Source organism: Dermacentor silvarum, chromosome 3 (assembly GCF_013339745.2).
Source record: "Dermacentor silvarum isolate Dsil-2018 chromosome 3, BIME_Dsil_1.4, whole genome shotgun sequence".
NCBI lineage: Eukaryota > Metazoa > Arthropoda > Arachnida > Ixodida > Ixodidae > Dermacentor > Dermacentor silvarum.
The window spans coordinates 94997669-95021300 of record NC_051156.1 but is presented as its reverse complement, the minus strand read 5'-3'; the positions used below and the strand labels follow the sequence as shown (position 1 = coordinate 95021300).

At 46.7% G+C, this 23632-nt stretch overlaps 1 protein-coding gene across 1 annotated transcript; it reads left to right on the top strand.

Moving 5' to 3' along the window:
• The first annotated feature begins 1864 nt into the window (after positions 1–1864).
• LOC125943887 (uncharacterized) lies at positions 1865–17696 on the top strand. The gene is made up of 5 exons (XM_049663443.1): positions 1865–1988; positions 5615–5772; positions 6645–6718; positions 8196–8279; positions 17457–17696. Exons 1-5 carry the CDS (start codon positions 1875–1877, stop codon positions 17582–17584), a joined length of 558 nt encoding a protein of 185 aa, XP_049519400.1. The 5' UTR covers positions 1865–1874; the 3' UTR covers positions 17585–17696.
• Positions 17697–23632: the final 5936 nt, after the last annotated feature.

Genomic DNA, 23632 nt, shown 5'->3' with positions numbered 1-23632 from the left:
ATATAGTATATATATATATATATTATATATAATACTATATATATACATATATATATATTACTTAGATATATATATTATATTATATATATATACATATATATATATATAGTTTCCCATCATAGTAGGGTAACCGGGCGCAGCGGCGACCGGAACGTAGTCCAGGGAGGACGGGAACGCGAGAGGACGTCGGGTCTTGACGTACCTCCACCACTTTATAAGACCGAGACCGACCGAGCTGTCAAGCACTTTTTTATTCCAAAAGCAACGCCCAGCTCATGCGCGAAGAAGTAGAAGAACAGGGAAGGTGATGATGGCTATGTACAAATGAAAAGGACGAAGTACGTTAATAGTGCTTACATATATATATATATATATATATAGTATTATATATATATATATTGTGAGCGCATTTTGCGCATATCGTCGTCGTCATCTGTACATACGACTCATCATCTTGTGTGAGCGCTATTTGTGCATATCGTCGTCGTCATTTGTACATACGACTCATCATCATCTTTTGTCTCGTGCGATGCTTCGTCTCTGACTCGGGCGGCTGCTCGGAAATAAAGGCATCGCATCGGCCGACGTCTCACAATATATATATATATATATATATATATATATATATATATATATATATATATATATATTGTAAAGGCATTTATTGCACGCAAGCGTTAGAGCCGAACGTTGGATCAGCTCAGGGAACTGCGGGCGCGAGCGGCGTCGTCCGAGCGATGCACTGGGGAGCCTGACCCACTGGACAGCGCTGGTAAGGATGCCCCACTGCATCGTCCCTCTTCGTCACTACAATATATATATGAACGGGAGGTAACCGAGAGGTCCGATTTTTATGGATATCAAGAGAAGCCAACAAATATAGACACCAAGGACAACATGGAGGAAATTACGTGAACTTACTAGTTGAAATAAAGAAATGATACATTAATGGAAATTCGCATCGTATCTGTGTAACCGCGGCTAACGATTTACGCCCGCAACGCACATCACCGCAGCAAAGGTCGTATTTCTGATACATCTGTCTCTAGGCACATTACAGCCGATTATTTTAGGCCTCTTTACAGCCATATTACGTTGGCAGGCATTAAGAATCACTACTGGTTACCCTTACTCATTACTGGCGCTCTTAGGCCATCCCTGGTCCTTGCGCCACTACACACCACATTCTCTTCGTGTGTTTTGTCTGACGCCTAAACCATGACTGTTTTCCACTAATAACGACAGAGTCAACTAAAAAAAAAAGCGCCACTGCGACCGACACAAAGGGACATTAACCTACTGGGTGCTGCGATGATCAATTACTGACAACATGCGCGGGTACCCAGCAGGGTGAATTTCTAGAACAAAGTGCTACGATGGCCCTCGGCAATAACTCGGCTGGGTGTCCGTATCGCAACTAATAAGTCCGTGTGGCAATTCTATGTAGGTGCCAGTATTTCTTTATTATTGCTCGTCCCCGCGAAGGTATCTAGACACCGAAAGCGTCGCCATAAGTTCTTGCGATATATCTTGTTATATCACAACATAAAGCGTGGATACAGCAGCTCACAGGAAATAGATATTGCACGCTTTAACTAATTGCCGCAGGCTTCCACTGTCTGCACCAATGCGCTGCAAACGTATGCAGTACACGTTAAAAATAGCAAAGCACATCTCTTCAGGTCCTTTATTGCCGTCATAGACAACCCGGCGCGTGTTTCCGCTTGACAATAACCTCTACGGCGACACAGGTTGAAATGAGCACAGGAAAACAATAACCTTCTGCGTGAAGCACGTGGCGAACGTTCATAAGGTCATGTGTGCGCTATAAAAGCACCTGTGCGTTGAAAAAACCTCCCGTTCACCGAAGAACGATGTATGCCACAGTTACTCTAGTGGTGGTTGCCTTCGCAAGTTGCAATGCAGCGGCGAGCTCGACCAGGCCCGACCTTAATCCGGCTCTGGGCGCCTATCAAGACGAACGTGAAGTAAGGGCTTCGCATTTGAACGTTTGCGAATGAATGTTTTCGCGCCAAGTTTGACGCAGGAACGCAGCGAGTCTCGCTTTTGCTGCACACACCCATTCCCCAGCAAGTGCTTATGATGAGCGTCAAATACGTTGTAGGTCTAGGCGAAGCAAGATGCCCGTCCAGCCGATGTCACCAAGCTTGCAATGTCTCGCATACGCCGTATGTGATATGAAAAAGCTAAAGGAATCAAAGAAAGAGGTGGAGAATTCGTCGAGATGGGCGGGAACCGCGCTCACAGAGTGTCTTTTCTCTGGAAACCAACCTGTGGATGCGCAACCGGAGGCTCACCAGCCTGCGCTTAGTCTTGAAGCTGCTGTTTGCAAACCTCGCTGCGCGTCCTGCGGGAGCCTCGGACGGCGAAAACAAAGGTTCGAGACGACAATAAATTTATCACTGCAGCCAGCGCTAGAGAGAATTTTCGTGACGCTGTCAAATCAAATCATCATAGCTAATGTGAATGCCATTGTGGTCGCCATCGCCTCGTGGATAACTCAATATTTAATTGATGCACCAGACTTTTTGTGCGGAGTTGATAATAACCCTTAACCCTAACTCGAAGTCATTGATACTGCCGAGTGTAGTTGTTGCGCCGACAGAGTTGTTCAAGAAGACGCACATCATTATTAGCTTAAACGATTTTAGTGAAACGATTATAAGTCCCTTTGAGCAAGTGTTCTCTGATGACAGCTGTTTGAGCGTCATGGCGGCTCTAATCGTCTCATGTCCTTGGAGCAAAACGTTCCTTCTAGAGGTTATACTTTTTTACAAAGAAAGTGCGACTTAGTGAAGCCGATTCAATTTTAAAAGTCCATATGAGGTCATCACTTTCGTAAATGTGATGCCGGGGAGCTGTGCACCGGTTATCTTGTATGCCGAGCTATATTACGTCCTGTCTATTGTTTGCCCAGGGCGACCCGTACAAACTATAGGTATAGAGAATCTATCAATTTTTTGAAATTTCTGGTGGCTAGGTGACATGCAATGCCAGAGTTGCCAGATGCCGCCGAGCAAACAAGCTAATAATCATCCCAAAGGAAGCTCAAAAAAGCGGCCCGACTTTGCAAGAAGCCCAAAAAAGGGGAAGTTGAACAAATTTCTCATTCTTGAAAATAGTTTAATTATAGCATGAAAATTCGCACAAATACGAATGGAAGGTAAACAAATAATTTTAATTACCTTGTACAAAGGAAATATGCGCAAGAATGAACGAAAGCACTCATTTACGTTTTAATATAATCTCCAGGGTAGTCTGCACCCTGTTCATTGGACGCTTGCCAGCAGATGAGTAACGTTACTTGTTGACTCCACAAACGTATGTTTGATTTCACGGCTCATAAACAGCTACTACACACAGGCATCGTCTAATGTGCGAGAACACGCGCTGGACATCGGCGTTGCTAAGGGGCATGGCCAACAACGACAGAGCGAACTCTGCTATTTCCTTGAAACGGCTGTTACTGCTTGTAATCTGTGAAATCTAGCACTTCTACCCAGAAGGAAGAGCCGTCCTTGTAGTTTACAGTTTTCCAGGGAAGGAGGCAGAGCAGTCTATACGTAGTGTCCAGGAGCCCTACATCTCCCTTCAACAGTTTGAGGAGAGGCACATCCTGAAGGGACGGCTTTACCGGGCTGAGTAGGCTCTCGGGCGAGAATGATTTCGTGGAGTTCCAAAGCTGCACTTTGGCAGGAAGCCCAAGCTGCACTTGCCTTGCAGCCTAAAAAAATGGAATCACAGAATTTCAATTTAACGTCTGTTTCTTTCTCAGCGTTTAGTTTGGATGCTACCACCTCGATGTTGAATGGCGCTTCACACTCCGCAGCAGCAAGCGGAAGGTGGGTCGCACTGTCCCCGATGTTGACTTCCAGAAGCATCTCTCCTGAAGCTGGGATGTACAAGGCGTTGAACACTCTGCAAATCAATGATCGGAAAAAGTTCTGAAGGAATCAACCATTTTGAGTTGATTTCCAGTTTCAAGTTGGAACTGCTTATTTACTCTTGAGATTTCTTGCAAGCAATGGGTTCAGGAACACTAGGTGCAACTTGTTGACAGGATCGCGATACATTTCGGACAGGATCTCAGCGTAGTAGCCAAGGTACTTGTCTTGCAGATGGTTAAATGAAGCTTGAGTTCTTCCCATTGTTCCAGTATACGTTTACAGCAGTAGGAGATGCACAGCCACTGCGTTCCCGACAGCTGAACGAACTTAAATGGTTCTTTACCATTGTTTATGAGTCTGTAAATTTTGCCGTACTCCTGAAGTCGCAGTGAACTGTGCGAAAACGAACTCTACGAACGGCCAACCAGGTATTTTAGGCTCCGTGGCAGCACTTCTACTGCCTTGCTTGGACATAGTTGAATCGAGTGACACACGCACGTTGACTAGCATGAGGTTCTCGTTCTTTCGGCGCAAGTACGTGTACACAGAATTGTTCTTCCCAAACATATCGTTGCAGCCGTGGGTTGCAATTTAGATTCACCTTGTGAAATCCAGACCAACACTGTTAAAGAATTGCAGAAGTGCTTGTGCAATCTGTTGGGAACTTGAGCCGTCGAGCGTGAACAGTGTCAGGACAACAGTATATTTAGTTATGTGCTAAAATAGCGAACCACGACAGCAACCTGCTTTTCATTCGCTACGTCAGTGCTCTCATCAATCAATAATGAGTACTGCGGAGCACCTACATCCTTCACAAGATCCCCATAGAGGCAGGGAGCACTAATAACTTTCGTTATTAGTGCTCCAGATTTTGTTCGGTGCAGCTTTACCTCGCACGCCGTGTGCGACTGTATCAGCTCGCCGAGATAGTGACACGGCACGCTGAATAACATGCGAGCTTGAGCTCGAATTCTGGTGTCGTCCTTGGAGGCGGCATTTGGTGAAGCCCATGGTAGTGAAGCGTGTACTGGAAAGTGGCCGGGAGTTCCTCACGTGTTTTTCTGTTGCCGTGTGCCGAACGAGGTCGGCATGATGAGCCCGGATCTCACATTTGCGATAGTTGCATAACTTTTTTAGCGTCTCCGCTGACTGGACGTAACCAGTCCTTGAGCTGCGTTTTTTTTTTTCAAATTCTCTGTCTTTGGCCATATTTCGACCACTTTGAAGCCATTTTGCACAAAGAACACTAGCAACACACTACGACGTCCACGATTGCTGGCAAGGCGTCAAAGCATTGATGAATGGATAAGGAAAGTTTCTAGTTTTTGACTCCTGCTGCTATCGCGTATAATTAACGGCAAGCGCGCGTGGCGGGCCCTACAATACGAACATTTGCTGGAAAAAAACGAACGAGACCCCCCCCCCCCCCCCCCAGAAATAAAAGGGGGGGGGGGGGGACGCGACAAGCGACGCGGAGCTCGCAACCCTGCCGAATGCATTTGTTGTGTTAGCATTGGTTATGTTGTGTTTCCATAGACGACGCCGATTCGATTACAGAAATGAATCGCACTATTTAGCGAAACTTCCCCAAAACTTCGCACTGGGCAGTTGTCACCATTAGATATCTGTTGCTTCCTCACGCTCATTGTGGCACTTGGGTCGAATGTTCTTGAGCCAATAAACATTAATGGCCTTTTGTTTTTCAGTGCTTTCCATTCAAGTCCAGCCTTCACCAGATCTACCGTAATTTTGAAAGCGACCCCTACCTGGGAGAAGAAGCGAAATGCGTCCGAACAGGTTCCACTGGACCTCTGGTCGACTCTTCAGCGAATACGACCTTTGAATACGGCTCTGACGGCGTACTGTGAGTAAAATAGACTTTATGTATGCCTGTGTTGAAAAATTATCTTCCCGTGGAAGAGCGCAGTACAATTCCTCGTAATATTAGCCTGATCAATTTCTTTTGAGTTTCTAGAATATGCATAGAAAAAGTAGCTCCAGGTGTTTACCTGAAGCCTAATACCAGTGCAATATTCTTATGGCAAAATGTTTCCTTATAAAATTAAGTGAGCCTTTTACTGTGTAGCTGTCTTGGACACATACCACACTGTTTCTTTTGAATTTGTGCTCGCGTGTATACGAATGGTTCCATGCTATTTGGCACGCCAATTAGCGTGGCGTTTCAAAGGCTTTTTTCTCAACTGTTGGTCTTGGAGGATGAAAAAAAAAGAAAATAATTTTGTACTTGCAAAAGTGGCTTACGTGTGAATGGAAAGTTGCTTCAGTTATCTTTAATATGGTGCTGTGTTGGGAGCTGCTTCCTGCTCTGATAGACGCCCGCTGGGAGGGTATTCCATGCGGTTTCTAATCGCGCCGGTTTAGCATTGAGCGATTTCTTATGCATAAGAATTTAGCAAAATTGACTGCGAAGCAACTTCTTTCATGTTGGAATTATATTTGAAAATTATTGTCAATACTTTATAAATTATAGACTAGTAATTTTACGTCACGACAACTATGCTTTCACAGTGACGGTTGTAATATCGTGTCACCTTTCGTCAGTCACTTTACCGCTTATGAGAGTCGTGTTGTCGGTAACGAAGACACTTAACTAACCTTGCCAAACTTCTATATATCGATCATCTTAAGCCTTCATTATCTCTTTCAGATATTGCATGTGCTTTACCTGGCGACCTCTCTTTACTATTATTACATATCGATATATACATATTGCAGAGACGTAACCATTACCCTAATGTCATCGCCGGGATACACAGCCGCAAACGTGCTCAACTTTCAGCCAACAAAAAGTAAGGATATTACTTGAACTGGGTATTATCTTTTGATAACAATATATTTACGAGTCACACTTTGTCTCTCAATTCTGCTCGACGGGCGTGATGTGCTTGACTGTGTTTGCTTTCCGCAAATGCCAAATACCGTAAACGCCGGTGTTGTCGCTCAATATAGGCGCCCACGTTTAAGTGCACATGCTTACATGAGCACTTAAGCAGATAACGTAAGCAAAGAATATTTGCGTATCACTTCTTTTTTAACCATTCCTCTGCAAGTGGGTGGGCGTGATGTTCTTCTGGAACACAATTCCCAGAGCGCATTTCTTTCTTTATGTATGAATATATATTCACGAGATCATTATTATGCATACGTACTTTAGCCCCACAAAAGACCACAACGTATTACATTTGACATGCATATTTTAATACCAGAACATGCTGCTTAAAGCACCGGAAAGATTTAAAAAAAAGTCGCAGTTTACGCCGAAAGGCGAAGCATCAATTGCGATAGCAAATTAGTAGAGAGTTATTCGGAGTGGGGATAGTAGCTTTATCGGCTGCACAAACTTGGACAAATTCGCTTACTAACTGAACTAACAAGCATGGTGTCAGCGCCCATAGCAAACATGAACAGATCACACTCGATGACCGCAGAGAACCACTGTCAGAACGCTCGCAGCAAGCGCAGCCGCCGCAGCGAGCGAAAGTTCGTGCGGTCTATCGCTTCAACGGAAACTGAGCGGCGAAATCACAGCGCGTACAATGGTCAGAGCCGTGTGGAGATCACTTTCAAGATACCGTGCGCGCGACAACACCGACAGCCCGCACCGGCGCAAAGTACAAGAACTCATTTGTTGGCAGAGTAGAAGCCGCCCCCCTCCCTCCCGCGCTGCCTTACCGCTATGCTCATTTCGCGTGGGATATTGCGTCGCCAGTTACCCTTGCGCCCGGTTGCAAGATACGCATTTGGTGCCGCAGCACAGCGTCGCCCCCTCCCTCCCATACCCCTACGGCCTTTCGCGCGACGGAAGTCGCGTTTGCTCTCCGCCGTGCGCTCGCTCTCCGTGATAGCGCGCGTCGTCCCCCGCCAGCTTTCACTCGCACATACAGTTCGTGCGGAAGGGGATTTGGACAGTCTGGTAATAAATCATACTGGGCTATTTGAATGCATTTATGTAGAGTTAAAATAGTTTTACTTCACTAACGTTGACTAACCTGCGACACGGCTGCGACTAGAACGTGATAAATATGTGCACGAGATGCGACTTACATTAAGTTCAACTCACTCCTAACGAAAATGCAAGTGTTAATTATTGGCTTGTACGGAGTCGCGCAAGAAGCACGCATGCGCACTACAGCGAAATTTGGGTTTTGCATTTTCGGTCTGTGACATTTTGCATTATAACCGTCGAAGGAATCGTTGTGTCTTGCGCATGCCAGCATTGGCCACTACGGCTAGCTAACGCTTTATTTTTTGGTTATTTTCTTGCAGACGATCTTCCTGCGTTTAACTTCACTGTAGCCTATAGGGACTGCAAGAACTGCAAAGTTTTACGGCACAGCTACATTGACAATGGTAAGTGTGAACTTCGATAACGTCCGGCTTCTTCAACTACTCGCTCTGTAACGCATTGCGTTTTCAGCTTTGAGTGCGCCTTCAGTTACATTCATGCTATAATTGTGGTTGTACAGTGTTATGATCGGCTTGGAACTGCACCTCTCAAATGGGGGAAACAAGCCCGAGTGCCTTTCCCGTGACGAGATAATCCTCTTTCATCCCCGAGGAAGCGTCACACCTCTACGACCGGAGTAGACGCAAAGGGCGAGCTACCAAAGAAGAGGACCCGAGGGGGAGGAGGTCGTCAACTTGACCGCCCGACAGAGGACTGACACTTCCACAAGTTCTCCGAAGGAGACATCGGCAGGTTATGATCTTCCTGGAAACTGTACCTCTCAAATGTGGGAAGCAAGCCCGAGCGCTTTTCCCGTGACGAGATAATCCCCTTCATCCCCGAGAAAGCGTCTCACCTCTACGACCTGAGCAGCTGAAAACGGCGAGCTACCAAGAAGGGGGGCCCGAGGGAGAGGAGGTCGTCAACTTGACCACCGGAGAGAGGACTGACACTTCCACAAGTTCCCCGAAGGAAACATCGGCGACCAAGAGGGGATTTAAGGCCGTCCTGGCCCCCGTGTTAATCAGAACCGCTCGAGACTCGGATAGAGTCAAAACCATGTACCAATGAAGTGAATACAATCTTTTCTATTTTTCATCATCACGATGCCCGCCTTCATCGCCGTCTCCTGATTCCTGCGGTGACGACCCACCTCACCCGGTCGAGATTATATCAACAGCGACCGTGTTTTGCTTGTCAGGCGTATGCACGTATAGCAACGATATTTGTGTCCTGTGCTTGCACACGTTCATGGAAACGGCTGTCAACTTTCAGTACCTGACTGCAAGTTTGACAATATTGTAACCTACTGCTTACTGCTACCCCTTGGCTATGTTTCAGTAATTCATTTTGCGTAAGAACATGCCGGCTAAATAATCATATATCTATCGAATTACCAAAGAAGATACTTAGATACTGCAATATAGTGCTACCGCAAGAATTTTATTTTATGAAGGAACTTGAAAGCTATTTCATGTGAGAAGAAACTGGTTGAAGCTGCACCCAACAGGTTTCCTCCATATTCTTCTCCAGCGATGCCGACCACCTTGGCATTAGGTCTCGTGGGACGGGCGTTTACCAATAGTGACGTTGGGGAGTTCCAATTCTCATTCTGCTCACCAAAGATTCCCCTTTCTTGGGAGCGAAATCAGCCGTTGTAAAGAATTAAATTGATTGCTCGGGTATTATGTGCCAAAACTGTGATCTGATAATGAGACACACGGTAGTGGAGGGCTACACATCGATTTTTACCATCTGTGGTTCTTTAACTTGCGCGCAATGTTTGGTATGTCTGCGTTGATGCATTCCGCCTCCACCGGAGAGCGGCCGCCATGTCCAGGATAAAAAACATGCGACCCCGAGCTGTACAGCGCAATGCGATAGCAAGTGGGCTACCGCGGCGAGTAGGTTGCAAATAACATTTGCCTACACTTCCTTCCTACAGGGTAACTGAGTAGGTTTCGGAGTAGATTCTCATTTATGCCTCCCCACCTTATACATACATAAGTGCATTATACATACAGACGTCCCGCAAGGGTACTTTGAGTATCAAGGTGATGGTGCTTGGCGCCACCACGGACCCTTAGCCCCCATACCGAAGCTGTGTCATCCGCACCGTGGCGAAAGGTTTTGAGGTGAAGGGTAGAAACCATGAACGGTGGCGGTCGGGGCCATGGTCAAGCTCCGGCCGACGAGCTCTTCGTCTGTTTACCAGGCGGCGAGCCCCGGGACCGTCCTGTGAATAAGACGGTGAAACACAGGTGACTTTGTAAGAACCATCGGCATATCCATATCGTATGAGTACTTCTTCCAAAAAAACTGATCGGTCCCTGAAAAGGCGCCACAGCGAAGAAATCTCTGACAGAACTCGAAGTGACTGTGACCACTTTCCACGTTTCCTGATTATTGACTCTCTTGTAGACAACGACTCAGTTGCTGGAATGTCCGTTTTTACTATTGCTAGGACCCTTGCGAAACTGATAGGAAAAAACTATGAAGCAAAGAAACTGTCATCCGGTGATCTTCTTGTTGAAGTGTCACAGAAAGATCATTCCGAAATCCTCCTCAAGCAAAAGCAGTTCGCCCACTTACAGGTGTCCATTACCCCCCACCGCAGTCTAAACACAGTTCAAGGCTTTATATCAGAACGTGATCTGATCCGCGAAACAGACTCTGACCTCCTCGATGGCTTGAGAGATCAAGGTGTCATCGCCCTACGCCGCATCACCATAAGGCGAAACGGTGAAGACGTAGTTACACCCCACATCGTCTTGACTTTTAATCGTTCCCGTCTACCAGAGGCTGTGAAAGCAGAGTTCATTCACTGCAAAGTCCGCCCATATGTCCCAAACCCGAGAATGATTGCTTTAAATGCCAAAAGTACGGACACGGATCCAACACATGTCGCGGAAAACTCACCTGCAAAGGGTGGTGCTGACGAGCATCCAACCGACAGCTGCAGTGCCACTCAAACAGAACGCCCCAACTGTCATGGGCCGCACGCCGCGTACTCACGAACCTGTGAAATGTTCCAAAATGAGAAAAAAATCATTCAAATCAAGGTATCCGAAAACATCACTTTCTCTGAAGCCCGGAAGAAGCTCTTGCTTCTCTCCGCAAGATCTTACGTTGACGCAGAGCGCCGGGGAGCCGGGCGGCGTCTAGTTACGGTGGGCACGCAGTACAGCTTTGCTGATGCGCGCCTTTTTCGGCCCCCCAGCAAGCAGCCATCGGCTGCACCAACCTTCCAAGTTCCAAAGGTCAACTTCTCTCACACCTCTGGAGCAACACAGACAACCGAGAGGGAGTCTACCCCTCTTGACAAACCCTCATCCGCTTCCGAGTCTCCGCCGGAAACAATGGAAGTCACCCCGGGATCCTCGGTGTCTCTGACGCTGAGAGAGTCCCCCAAAGAGAGGCGGAGTTTTCTAGACCGCCTCAAACAGAAAAAACATCCGCCAGACAAGCCGCCTAATAAAGGCGGTGACACTTGAAAAACCCGCCCCCTTTCGCTCGCAAAAATGGCTGCTGAGAGTATTATACACTGGAACTGTCGAGGGCTAGTCAGGAATCTGGATGACATATATGAAATACTTGCACAATACCAACCAAACATACTTTGCCTACAGGAAACACACTTAAACCCAACACGCACAAACTTTCTCTAAGAATATGCAGTATACCGGAAAGACAGGCAAGGCACTGCCCACTCATCGGGTGGCGTCGCTATTGTCGTGCAGAACACAATTCCCTGTCAGAGTATCACTCTAGTTACCGATTTAGAGGCAGTGGATATACGGGCTCTAACTTTTGGTAGAATAATAACTGTATGTTCACTATATATCCCTCCGGATCATCACCTCTCTGTCGAAGAACTTGAAAAACTTATTGACCAGCTCCCGGATCCATTCATGTTGGTTGGAAATTTCAATGCGCACCACCCACTATGGGGATGTTCAAGAGTTGACTCCCGAGGTGCGCTAATCGAAAAATTTCTATTGTCCTCCGGTTCCTGTATATTTAATGGAAAAGAGCCATCACATTTTAATATAGCACACAACTCATACACAGCCATAGACCTTGCTATTGGCTCTCCGGTGCTCTTGGCAACCACTGAGTGGGCTGTTATTGATAATTTGTATAGTAGCGACCACTTTCCTGTGTCCTTAAAACACACAGGAAACATAAATTTGTGTGTAAATAATCATGTGGAATTTAAAGAACAGGCTGCTGATTGGAAGAAGTTCCGAGAACTCTCAAAACTGCCCAGTTCATCAATCGCAGACCTAGATATAGACGAATCTCAATCCATGATCACAGTGCATATTCTAGAGGCCGCACAGAAATCAATCCCACAGACATCAAATAAAAAAACAAAACAAACGAAGACCACGGTGGAATGCGGAGTGCAAGATTGCCCGTGAGAAGCAAAACAAAGCATGGTCAAAATTCCGCAGGTATCCTACAGTTGATAATCTAATAGACTTCAAGCGTGCTAAAGCAAATGGCAGGCGTATCCGACGTACATCCAAACGAGAAAGCTGGCAGTCATTCCCTTTATCTGTAAACTCCTACACAGATACACATAAAGTGTACAACAGACTTAGAGCACTTCAAGGGCGCAGTGCTCACCCAGTACCTCTGGTCAGCACTGCTGGTGATACACTGGAACACCAAGCAAATGCAATAGGTCAACATTTTGAATATATTTTCAGCTCAGCACATTATACAGATTCCTTCATGCGACACAAGCTAGAGGAAGAGCGGAAACCTATCCGTGATAAAAGGCCATCCACAGGAGGGTACAATAGCCCTTTCACTATAAAGGAACTGAAGGCGGCTCTGGGAACATGTGGAAACTCAGGAGCAGGCCCAGACCGGATTACATATGGCATGCTGAAGCACATACATGAACACACCCTCATCACCATCCTTTTTTGTTCAACAAGATATGGTCCTTCCAGCGCCTACCCAAAGCTTGGAAAGAGGCTGTCATCATACCCATGCTTAAACAAGGAAAAGAAGCCACACTTGCAGCTAGCTAACGGCCAATTGCCTTGACTAGTTGCTTGTGCAAGGTCTTTGAAAGAATGACAAATCGCCGCCTCGTGTATTTAGTTGAATATAACGGCCTTCTTGACCAACGTCAAGCTGGATTCAGGTCTGGTCGGTCGACAACTGACCAACTTGTAGCCTTTGAGTCCTATGTCAGGGATGCCTTTATCCACAAACAACACTGTCTTTCTGTATTCTTTGACCTGGAAAAAGCTTATGACACTACCTGGCATTATGGCATTCTCCGTGATCTGCATTCTCTTGGAGTCTCGGGAAACATGCTCAATACTATAGAAAGCTACCTCTCCGAACGCACCTTCGTGGTTCGTCTTGGAAATGCCATATCGAAGCGGTTCATACAGGAGAATGGCGTCCCCCAAGGTGGCGTTCTCAGCTGCACGCTTTTCATAGTTAAAATGAACTCCCTAAGCAGTGTATTGTCCAAAACGATATCTTACTCTGTTTACGTAGACGATGTCCAGATCAGTTTCAAATCCTGCAACTTGGCCATCTGTGAACGGCAAATTCAGTTGGGGGTAAATAAACTCTCAAGCTGGGCAGATGAAAATGGGTTTAAATTCAACTGTGGAAAAACCCCAACATCACACTGAACGGGCATACCATAGCCGTTAAACAAGATCACAAATTCCTAGGTGTTGTGGTCGATAAAAAACTCACCTTTGTTGCACATATTGACACGTATACATGTTTATCTTTCGCCGATGGCCACTTTCCACCGGCTAACAAATGTTAAACGTTATCGCTCGGCGCAGGACGCGCCTGTATCGGATAAAGTCCCTATATAGTATCGGAAGTTTCTAGAACGTTATCGATGCTTCTTTCCGTTGCTTGTTTTCACCGACGCTTATGTTATCTGATTGTATGAGCGACGCGAATTGTCTAGAACTTTCTGGAAGACACGCGCGTACCAGGGATTATTCTGGAACCTTCGATGACTCAGGTATAAAAGCCGACGCGTTCCGCCTCTGATCAAATTTTCGACGACCGCCGACTGTGTTCGCCGCTTTCGTTGTGCTTTGAGTGTAGCTTGCTTTTGTGGGCACAGGTTCGCCCAATAAAGAATCAGTTTCGTCATACACAGTTTTACGACTGTTTACTTCAGCGTCACTACTACATGACATCTGGTGGAGGTGCTTTTGTGTCCATGCAGCGGACGCCCCCGAAAAGCCGTGATCCAAGCCCGAACCCCGAAGAGAGTACCAACGTTGTCCCGGAGCATCGAGCTAGGCTCAGGCTACAAAACCAACCCCCGGAGTTACCAAGAGGACAAAAGTCACGACCTCGGCAGCAGCTACCATGACAGCCCCTGCGCCGACATCTGCAATCGTGATGCAACAACCCAGGGAGCCGCTGAGTTTCCGCGGTTCGCCATGTGAAGACCCCGAAAGCTGGCTGGAGGCATACGACCGGGTCGCTACGTTCAACAAGTGGGACTGCGACGACAAGCTGCGCCATGTTTACTTCTCACTTGAAGACGGCGCCAGAACCTGGTTCGAGAATAGGCAGCGTGCACTAACGACCTGGAACCTCTTCCGAGCCGCATTCCTGGACACCTTCACTAGCGTCGTACGTAAAGAAAGAGCAGGAAAACCTTGCTTGAAAAGCGTGTACAGCTCCCTAATGAGAGCATCGGTATGTACACTGAAGAAATGACTCGATTATTTCGGCACGCCGACCCCGCTATGCCAGAAGACAAGAAAGTTCGCATGCTCATGCGGGGAGTTAAGCAGGAGCTATTCGCCGGACTTGTGCGGAATCCACCAACGACAGTCCAAGACTTTCTCTCGGAGGCTACGACGATCGAGAAAGCACTGGACATGCGCAACCGGCAATACAATCGCCGTTCGACGCCACAGTACGCCGAAGTCCAAGGACTCTCCCACGACTTACGAGACACCATCAGGGCGATAGTACGCGAAGAGCTGAAGAAGTTGCTACCGTCGTCGCAGCCTTATGTTACTACTACGTGACAATATCAAGCAGTTGCGATTGAAATGCTTGAAAGCATTGAACTTACTAAAGATACTTTCCCATCAGTCATGGGGTACAGACCGTGACTGTCTACTGAACCTTCTGAACAGCGTTGTCCTTTCACGTATTGACTATGGCTCGGTAGTGTACGAATCAGCGTCAAAGTCTGCGCTAAAGATGCTTGACCCCGTGTACCACCTTGGGCTCCGTCTGGCCACTGGTGCTTTCAGAACTAGCCCAATACCCAGCCTGTATGTTGAGGCGAACAGATGGTCACTGGAACGACGAAGGCAGTGCACAAGCATACTGTATGCCACTAAGGTGCGCTCTCATGCAGAGCATCCATCTGGTGAACTCTTGCGGGACACAACCAACACCCAGTTGTTCTTGAGGCGACCATCAGCAACACCACCATATCCCGTTAGAATCGCAGCACACAATGAAAGCCTGCACATACCGGTCTCCAACCTCCAGGTGGTCTCCCATAAGGACACCATTGCGCCGTGGGAAATACACCCTGTTAACTGTGATATGTCATTTCTTGAGGTGGGCAAACATGGGCATCCACCCGCAATAAATCAGCACTTTATGTACTTGCACTGACGCCTCTAAGTCCTCAGCTGTCGCATGTGCCGCACATGGCCCTCAATTCTCCGAATCGAAAAGAATGAACGAACATACAAGCATATTTACTGCAGAATGCTGTGGCATCCTCCTTGCCGTAAAGCACATCCTACAGAAGAAACAACCAGCCTCCATTATACACACAGACTCCCTCAGTGTGGTGACTGCGTTGGCATCCGGTAAAAAGCATAAAAATCCAGTAACTAATTTCCTTCTAAAATGTCTCATGTTGGCTCACAAATCCAAACTTAAAATCACACTGTCCTGGTTCCGGGGCACTGAAACAGATCTGGCAATGAGGTAGCTGACAGACTTGCGCAGTCAGCTGGTCTCCGTAATTCTATTGACATAGATAATGAACCCTACGAGGACCTCAGGCCACACATTAGAAACAGAATCCGTAAGCAATGGCAAGAAGAATGGGATGCAGCAAATGAAAACAAACTGCACACAATAAAGCCCATAATAGGAAGATATGCTACCGAGAAACGCGACAGATATAAAGAGGTTGCACTATGTCGGTTTAAAATAGGACACACACATGCAACACATTCACATCTGTTAAACAGTTGTCCAGCACCGTACTGTCCAAAATGTGGTGATCGACTGTCCTTCATTCATGTTCTAATCATGTGCAAGAGGCTAGAACCAGACAGGAGACGCCACTTCCCAGAATTGTACAGAAACCAAATACCTCCGCACCCGTCGTTATTTCTCGGCGACTACCAATGTTTTCACTAAAAAGAGTTTTTGAGTTTTTAGCGAGTGTAGGCTTCTTACGTGCAATTTCATATTTCCATTGAACTCAGCCTTGTCTCATTCCCGAGGAAATTACTGAGATTTTTTTCTCACATGTCAGGCGCTCCACACTCCTTGCCCTGACAAGGACTGTTGCTGAGGCTGCGTGACCTTGTAAATGCAATACGCTTTGCCCATAATGATTAAATTTAATCATTACTCAATTATTTTAGGCCCTATACACCAATGTTTCTTATCCTTCTTTTACTGCTTACTTACCTGAGTCGACCATCAACCTTGTGTTTGGCGCTCTTTGGCCACAGTTGCCCTTGCGCCATAAAAATGTACCACTAACTTTACATACAGACGTACAATGAGCAGCCTATGTGTAAATGGACCCCCCCCCCCCCCCCACACCCCAACCTCCCATCTCGAATAGATCGCACGCATGTGGTCGGTAATCACTGCCAATAGACTTGTTGCAAAACCAGAACCAGTGAATAGGCGGCCTCATAGGATACCTTGGCGAACAAAATATATGCTCCATAGCCTCCTTTTGCAATTTCATCGCTATTTTACTCACGCAAGTGCACTGTCCATGCCTAACTTAGATAAAAAGAGAAGCAAGACTGATCGTTTCCTTCTACAAGTGCGGTAATTTACTTCGTAACCGGTAAAAGTATGCCAAACAAGCGTATTTTGCGTCCTAAAATACGCTCAATACGCACCGTCTCTTCTCCGAGAGCGCTACGAAACTCATACATTGCACGTAAACCGGCTGTGTGGACACGAAAATAGCTTTGGTGAGAAATGTTCTATCACATTTCCGCGAGCATTTTAGGGGAGGATCAACATGTTTTAAATGCTGAGGGAAAACAGCCAGAATCTTGTCGCATGTATATGTGCTTCAATATCTGTCAATAAGGAACTAATCACTGCGGCTTGCCGGCCTCTGAAAATTGCGCTGTTTCAGAAAGCTGTAGCTTCAAAAAGCTGTAGGCAGCCTCAAGCGGCCAGTGGCCGCACGTAGTTTGAAGTCTTAAGCACAATTTTTTTTAAACAGTTTGCTGAATGCAACCAATAACTTCGGTGGTTACTTTACGGGGTAGGCTGCTCTTCATGCGCGATGCGTGAGCTTGTGAAGTGAAGGTGCGTATTTTTTTATTCTCCAGGAGCTGGCTGTAGCTACTGGGTGACCGACGAGGCCCTTGGCGAGAAGACGACGTGCTGCGAGTTCGTGTACGAGCTCCTCTGCGGCACGGACCAGAAGTACACAATATACGACGAGAGCTGCAAATGAGGCTACTGCGTCGCGGGAGATGAAAATTATCCGTTTCCTCCGCTGTAGAGGAACGCGAACGCTCTGGTGCTGTTTTCGTTGCAGCGGTCTATATTAAACGAGTAAACAATGATCACCAGTACCGAACATCCTTATATTCATACACACAAAGTACTCTGTAGCAGCAGTGTATGACAGACAGACAGACAGACAGACAGACAGACAGACAGACAGACAGACAGACAGACAGACAGACAGACAGACAGACAGACAGACAGACAGACGGACGGACGGACGGACGGACGGACGGAGACAGACAAGAAACTTTATTTTGCCCTGAGGGACTACTTTGTCGTAGTCGTGGACCGCACCTGCACCGGGGGCGGAAGACCGTGATCTTCAGCGCTGTCGCAGACCCTTTGGACAGCCCGAAGCTGGATTTGTCGCTTTTGACGGCTTCTTCCCAGTCTTCTTGCCTGTCGAGAGGCGAGTGGTGCAATGCAGAACATTGCCACGGCATGTGGTTCAAGGTGGACCGTTCGTCGCCGCAGTCGGGGCAGCGGGGATCCACAACCGGAACGTAGTGGCTCAGCCTGGATCGAGACGGAAAGCAGTGTATGAGCATTATTTTTGCTCGAATAGATACAGAGTTTATTGTAGGCACATGACGCGCTAAACGGCAAAAAAAGTTGCCAGAACAAAGGCGACAAACGCGCCGCAGGGGTGTCTGCGTCAGCAAGCGTTTCGTGGTTTGCGACACCACGGCTCGAGCACATGGGAGTTGGATCCTCAGCGCCTCACCGTGCGCGGCTTAGCCGTGTTTGGAGGGAAAGGGCTCCTGTGGTTTAGACAAATGCCGTGCGCTTATATCTTCAGGGTACCTCGGTGTAGACAACAGACCGCTTTGGCCTCAGATTGACGCAGACGGCACCCCCGCAGTGATCCTCCTGGGAAAAATCGGCCGGTCGCCTCTGCCTAACCCTCTCACCAGCCTTTCACTTTACTATCAGAACATTTTAAGCCGAACAGAGTGACATGGTAACTTGGGGTGACCACCCGGCAATAAGGTTCTAGCAGTCAATTGGAGGCCAGCAAAACAGGTCGTTTTCTAGCTGGTACAAAGCGGAATAGCATGTTTCGCTCATCCATGTATTCCTCAAAGATTGGGGTTTTGTGCTGCAGACAGCCCACTTCTGTAGAGTGTACACTTTAGGCAGTTGTTTGCAGTGAAGTATACGTACTGTAGCGTCCCAGAAAAGGATCCATTCCGATAATGTCTGAAAGACCCGAATCTATGTCAAGGACAACTTCAAGAAAGTACTGAAGATTTTACTTGGACTTTTACGTGTTCTGAATGGCAAGTTACGTTCCACTCTATGATAAATGGTTGAGTGGTGGTGAATATTTTTAGGACGGACTTTATATAGGAACCTTCGCAATGATGAGAGGAACGTAATCTTAATTAGCCCCTATATCAGGAGGCTCACAAACACTGCGGGTGCTTTTCTCATACCGGCTATTTCGTTGCGAATTCCAGTAGACTGTATCGTGAGCTTATCAGTCAGAAACGCCGTCATTTGATTCGACGCACCCTGCGAAACTATCAGAGTGCGATGGTATTTACGCAAGCTCCTAATACTAAACACCGATCAATAATTATAAAAACACCTTCTAAGACCTTTCAAACATGGTGGTCGCTCAGGGTGACCACCACCCTCAGTGGCATGGCAAACTAAAAATAGTCTGGCACTTCATGTCTTGCTCGATATGAACATTCCATGCATTCCGTGTTAGTGTAAAGAGCAGCTGAACGTCGACTGAAGACGCCCTCAACTGATTCATAACCTGAAGCTCGCTGCGCAAGTCTACTTGTCCGGATTCAATTCTCTGGACAGTTACTAATACAGTAGCCAAAACAGCATCATTATTGGGGCCAGGGTTGGACTGAATATCACAGGAAAACATCAATAACAAGTGTCTGAGACATGAGCGCACTAGTTTTTCCCACTTGCTAGCATGTCTAACAAATCGCAGGGGCATGACACCACAAAGAGGCAGCGATTCGAAGTTTTTATGCAAAAACACCGTTTAAGGTAACTAACCTGAAAGAACACCAATGGTGAATGCTCCATTTTAGTCGCGCTGTCTTGCCACAGCACGCAGTCGGTGGGCAGCAGCTTATATCGGGCGCGTTCATTGCAGATAGCGATGCCGGTCCCGGTATCACGTGAATGTTGCTAGCCGATTAGCTGCTCCGGGTTCAATATTGGCGGTGGCGTCCAGTGATAGGGAGGCGATGCCCCCGTCACCGGCCCCCTGGAAAGCATGTTCAGGACGGGTGCGGGAACAGCAACTCCGAGCAGCATGACATCCTGAAAGAACACCAAATGGTGAATGCTCTATTCAAGTATTTGTGTCATGATGGGGACGATCGCGAATAGGCAGGGTGGTCTCCGTCACAGTTGGCACAGTGGGTTGTGGAAGTGCAGATGTCTGAGGCATGTTCTTTAGAAGCACATATTGCACAAGTAGCGCGCCCTCGGCAGCTCTGAGACCGATGCCCAAAACGCTTACACTTGAAGCATCGGCGCGGATTGAGAATGTATGGTCGCACACGGAGCTTACAATATCCGGTCTCGATTAAATCTGGAAGGTCGCTTGTTCCAAACGTAATAATTACATGCTTTGTGGGAATTTCCTTGTCGTTACGCCTTAACTTAATTCTTTGAACCTTTACTACATTTTGGTCTTGCCATCCATCCAACAGCTCGCTTTCACTAAGCTCGAGAAGGTCGTCATCAGAGATGACACCGCGTACAGTGTTCATTGACCTGTGAGGGCCCATTGAGACAGGAATGTCACCAAACGAAACGAGTTTCGACAGTTTGCTATACTGAGGCTTATCACGCAATTCCAGAAGGTCTCCGCTTCCCATCTTAGCTACTTTGTAACCTGGGCCAATTGCTTCTGACAGACATTTTGCGATCCAAATGGGGATATCGTACGGACAGTCTTGGTTCCGTGTTGGCTATGTATTACGGTATTTGGGAAATATTTCTTTCGTTTTCATAAAAAAGTTGAAAGTTTCATCGGTGCCCCCCCTTTTCAGGGAGCGATCAGGAAGTGGGGGAAAAGAATTTGCAATATAAAATTGCAAAATTCGGCGGCCATGGTAGTCACCCACCACCGAGCCAGCCCTACAAGGGGACGCTACAACGCTGGAATACTTGCAGACGCCAGCGATGCATTGCCGCTATAACCTAATATAGTATACTAGGGGTGTGCGAATAGTGAAATTTCATCTCGAATCGAATAGTGCCGAATAGTGGCCAAAAATATCGAACACAAAATATTTTATTGAAGAAGAAGTAGTTTATTGATTTGAAAATGTAGAGAGGTCGGCCGGAATATGGAGCATCTGGCCTGCTACTTTACGTAAGGGAAGAGGAAGAGGGGAAGAAAGAGGGTCACAATGGGGGATGATAATGGGAGGAACTAGGTGAAAGGACACATTGCATAAAGGTTATCACAAGCGTGAGTCCTGGCCCGTGTCGCCTAAGAAACGTGAAAAAGCACGCATTGCCTCTATTGTCTGCCAACTCTGTGGCCCTGCGCCTAGCAAGATGTCCTCCGACAGTGGTCTATTATATAAATGCCTCAAGGTGGCTGCCAGTGTGAGTCTTGCGCGCGTATACTCAGGGCACACCACGAGCACATGGTCTTTAGTCTCTGTAACACCACACACTGAACATTCCGGGGAGTCTGTCCGTCATATGATGTGCAGATATTTGCGCGTGAAAGCGACGCCTAATCGCAGTCTGTGCATCAGGCATGTATGAGGGCGTGGAATTCCACGCAGAACAGGAAATTGCATATCGGGATCCAGCCTTTTAAGGCGAACGTGACGAGCGTCTGGCTGGGCCCAGGATGTTTTCGTCGCACTCCTCATGAATTTCGACAGGAGGCATGTCATGTCCGGTCTAGAGTACGGCACTACAGTTCGCAGGCCGTTGCTGAGGGCGCGCTTTGCTTCAGCATCGGCCATCTCATTACCATTTAGTCCACATTGTCCCGGGATCCATTGGAACCATATGCGGTGTGTTTTTCTTGAGCGCATGAAAGTAGCTCGGTGATCTGCAGTGCCAGAACCTGATATGCGGTGTGGCGCAGGAAGCATCTGAAAATTTGCAGCGCGGGCTTTGAGTCCGTGTAAATTCACCACTCTTGAGGTCTTTCCCCGCAGATGTGGCGAATCGCTTCCCGTATAGCCTAATGCAGCTTTAGAACAGGAAGATGAAGATAACATAGAGCTAATGAATGAAACCGTAACTAGGCTGATCTCAGAAGCAGCAATTGAAGTGGGAGGTAAGGCACCAAAGCAACCTGTAGGGAAGCTCTCCCAAGAAACAAAGGACCTAATAAAGAAACGACAAAACATGAAAGTGTCCAACTCTAGAGATCAGATAGAATTCGCTGAACTGTCAAAACTGATCAACAAGAAGAAAGTAAGGGATATTCGAAATTATAACGTGGGAAAAATTGAGGAAGCCGTAAAATATGGACGCAGCATGAAATCAGTAAGAAGAAAACTAGGCATAGGACAAGGCAAGATGTATGCACTGAAAGATAAGCATGGTAATATCATCAGCAATTTCGATGACATAGTGAAAGCAGCAGAAGAATTCTATACTGACCTGTACAGTAGCCAAAACAGCCAAGCTTCTTCCATTCGAAATAGTGATGAACCGGATACAGAAGCTCCTTCTATAACTAGCGATGAAGTTAGAAGGGCCTTGAAAGACATGACCAGGGGAAAAGCGCCTGGAGAAGATGGAATAACAGTAGATTTAATCAAAGATGGAGGAGATATCATGCTTGAAAAGCTTGCGGTCCTTTATACGCAATGCCTCACAACTTCAAGTGTACCAGAGAGCTGGAAGAACGCCAACATTATACTTATCCATAAGAAGGGAGACGTTAAAGAATTGAAGAATTACAGACCCATTAGCTTACTTTCAGTATTGTATAAAATGTTCACCAAGATAATTTCCAATAGAATCAGGACAACACTTGACTTCAGTCAACCAAGAGAACAGGCTGGCTTCAGGAAGGGATATTCTACGATGGACCATATCCATGCCATCAATCAGGTAATCGAGAAATCTGCGGAGTACAATCAACCTCTCTATATGGCTTTCATAGATTATGAAAAGGCATTCGATTCAGTAGAGATATCAGCAGTCATAGAGGCATTGCGTAATCAAGGAGTGGAGGAGGCATACGTGAATATCTTGGCAAATATCTACAAGGATTCCACAGCTACCTTGGTTCTCCACAAGAAAAGTAGAAAGATACCTATCAAGAAAGGGGTCAGGCAAGGAGACACAATCTCTCCAATGCTATTCACTGCATGCTTAGAAGAAGTATTCAAGCTCTTAGAATGGGAACGATTAGGAGTGAGGATCGATGGCGAATATCTCAGCAACCTTCGGTTTGCAGATGACATTGTCCTATTGAGCAACAATGGAGAGGAATTACAACAGATGATTGAGGACCTTCATCGAGAAAGTGCAAGAATTGGGTTGAAGATGAATATGCAGAAGACAAAGATAATGTTCAATAGCCTGGCAAGGGAACAAGAATTCAGGATCGCCAGTCAGCCTCTAGAATCTGTAAAGGAATATGTTTATCTAGGTCAATTACTCACAGGGGACCCTGATCATGAGAAAGAAATATACAGAAGAATAAAATTGGGTTGGAGTGCATACGGCAAGCATTGCCAAATCCTGACTGGGAGCCTACCACTGTCGTTGAAAAGAAAAGTGTACAATCATTGCATTCTACCGCTGCTAACATACGGGGCAGAAACTTGGAGGTTAACAAAGAAGCTCGAGAACAAGTTAAGGACCGCACAAAGAGCAATGGAACGAAAAATCTTAGGAGTAACGTTAAGAGACAGGAAGAAAGCGGTGTGGATCAGAGAACAAACGGGGGTAGACGATATTCTAGTTGACATTAAGCGGAAGAAATGGAGCTGGGCAGGCCATGTAATGCGTAGGATGGATAACC

Excerpts from the sequence above, each read along its gene's own strand:
- LOC125943887 (XM_049663443.1), top strand. The coding sequence starts at position 1,875 with ATGTATGCCACAGTTACTCTAGTGGTGGTTGCCTTCGCAAGTTGCAAT. Across the intron at positions 1,989-5,614 it reads CCTATCAAGACGAACGTGAA|TGCTTTCCATTCAAGTCCAG; the intron begins GTAAGGGCTTCG and ends TTTGTTTTTCAG. Across the intron at positions 8,280-17,456 it reads GCACAGCTACATTGACAATG|GAGCTGGCTGTAGCTACTGG; the intron begins GTAAGTGTGAAC and ends TTTATTCTCCAG.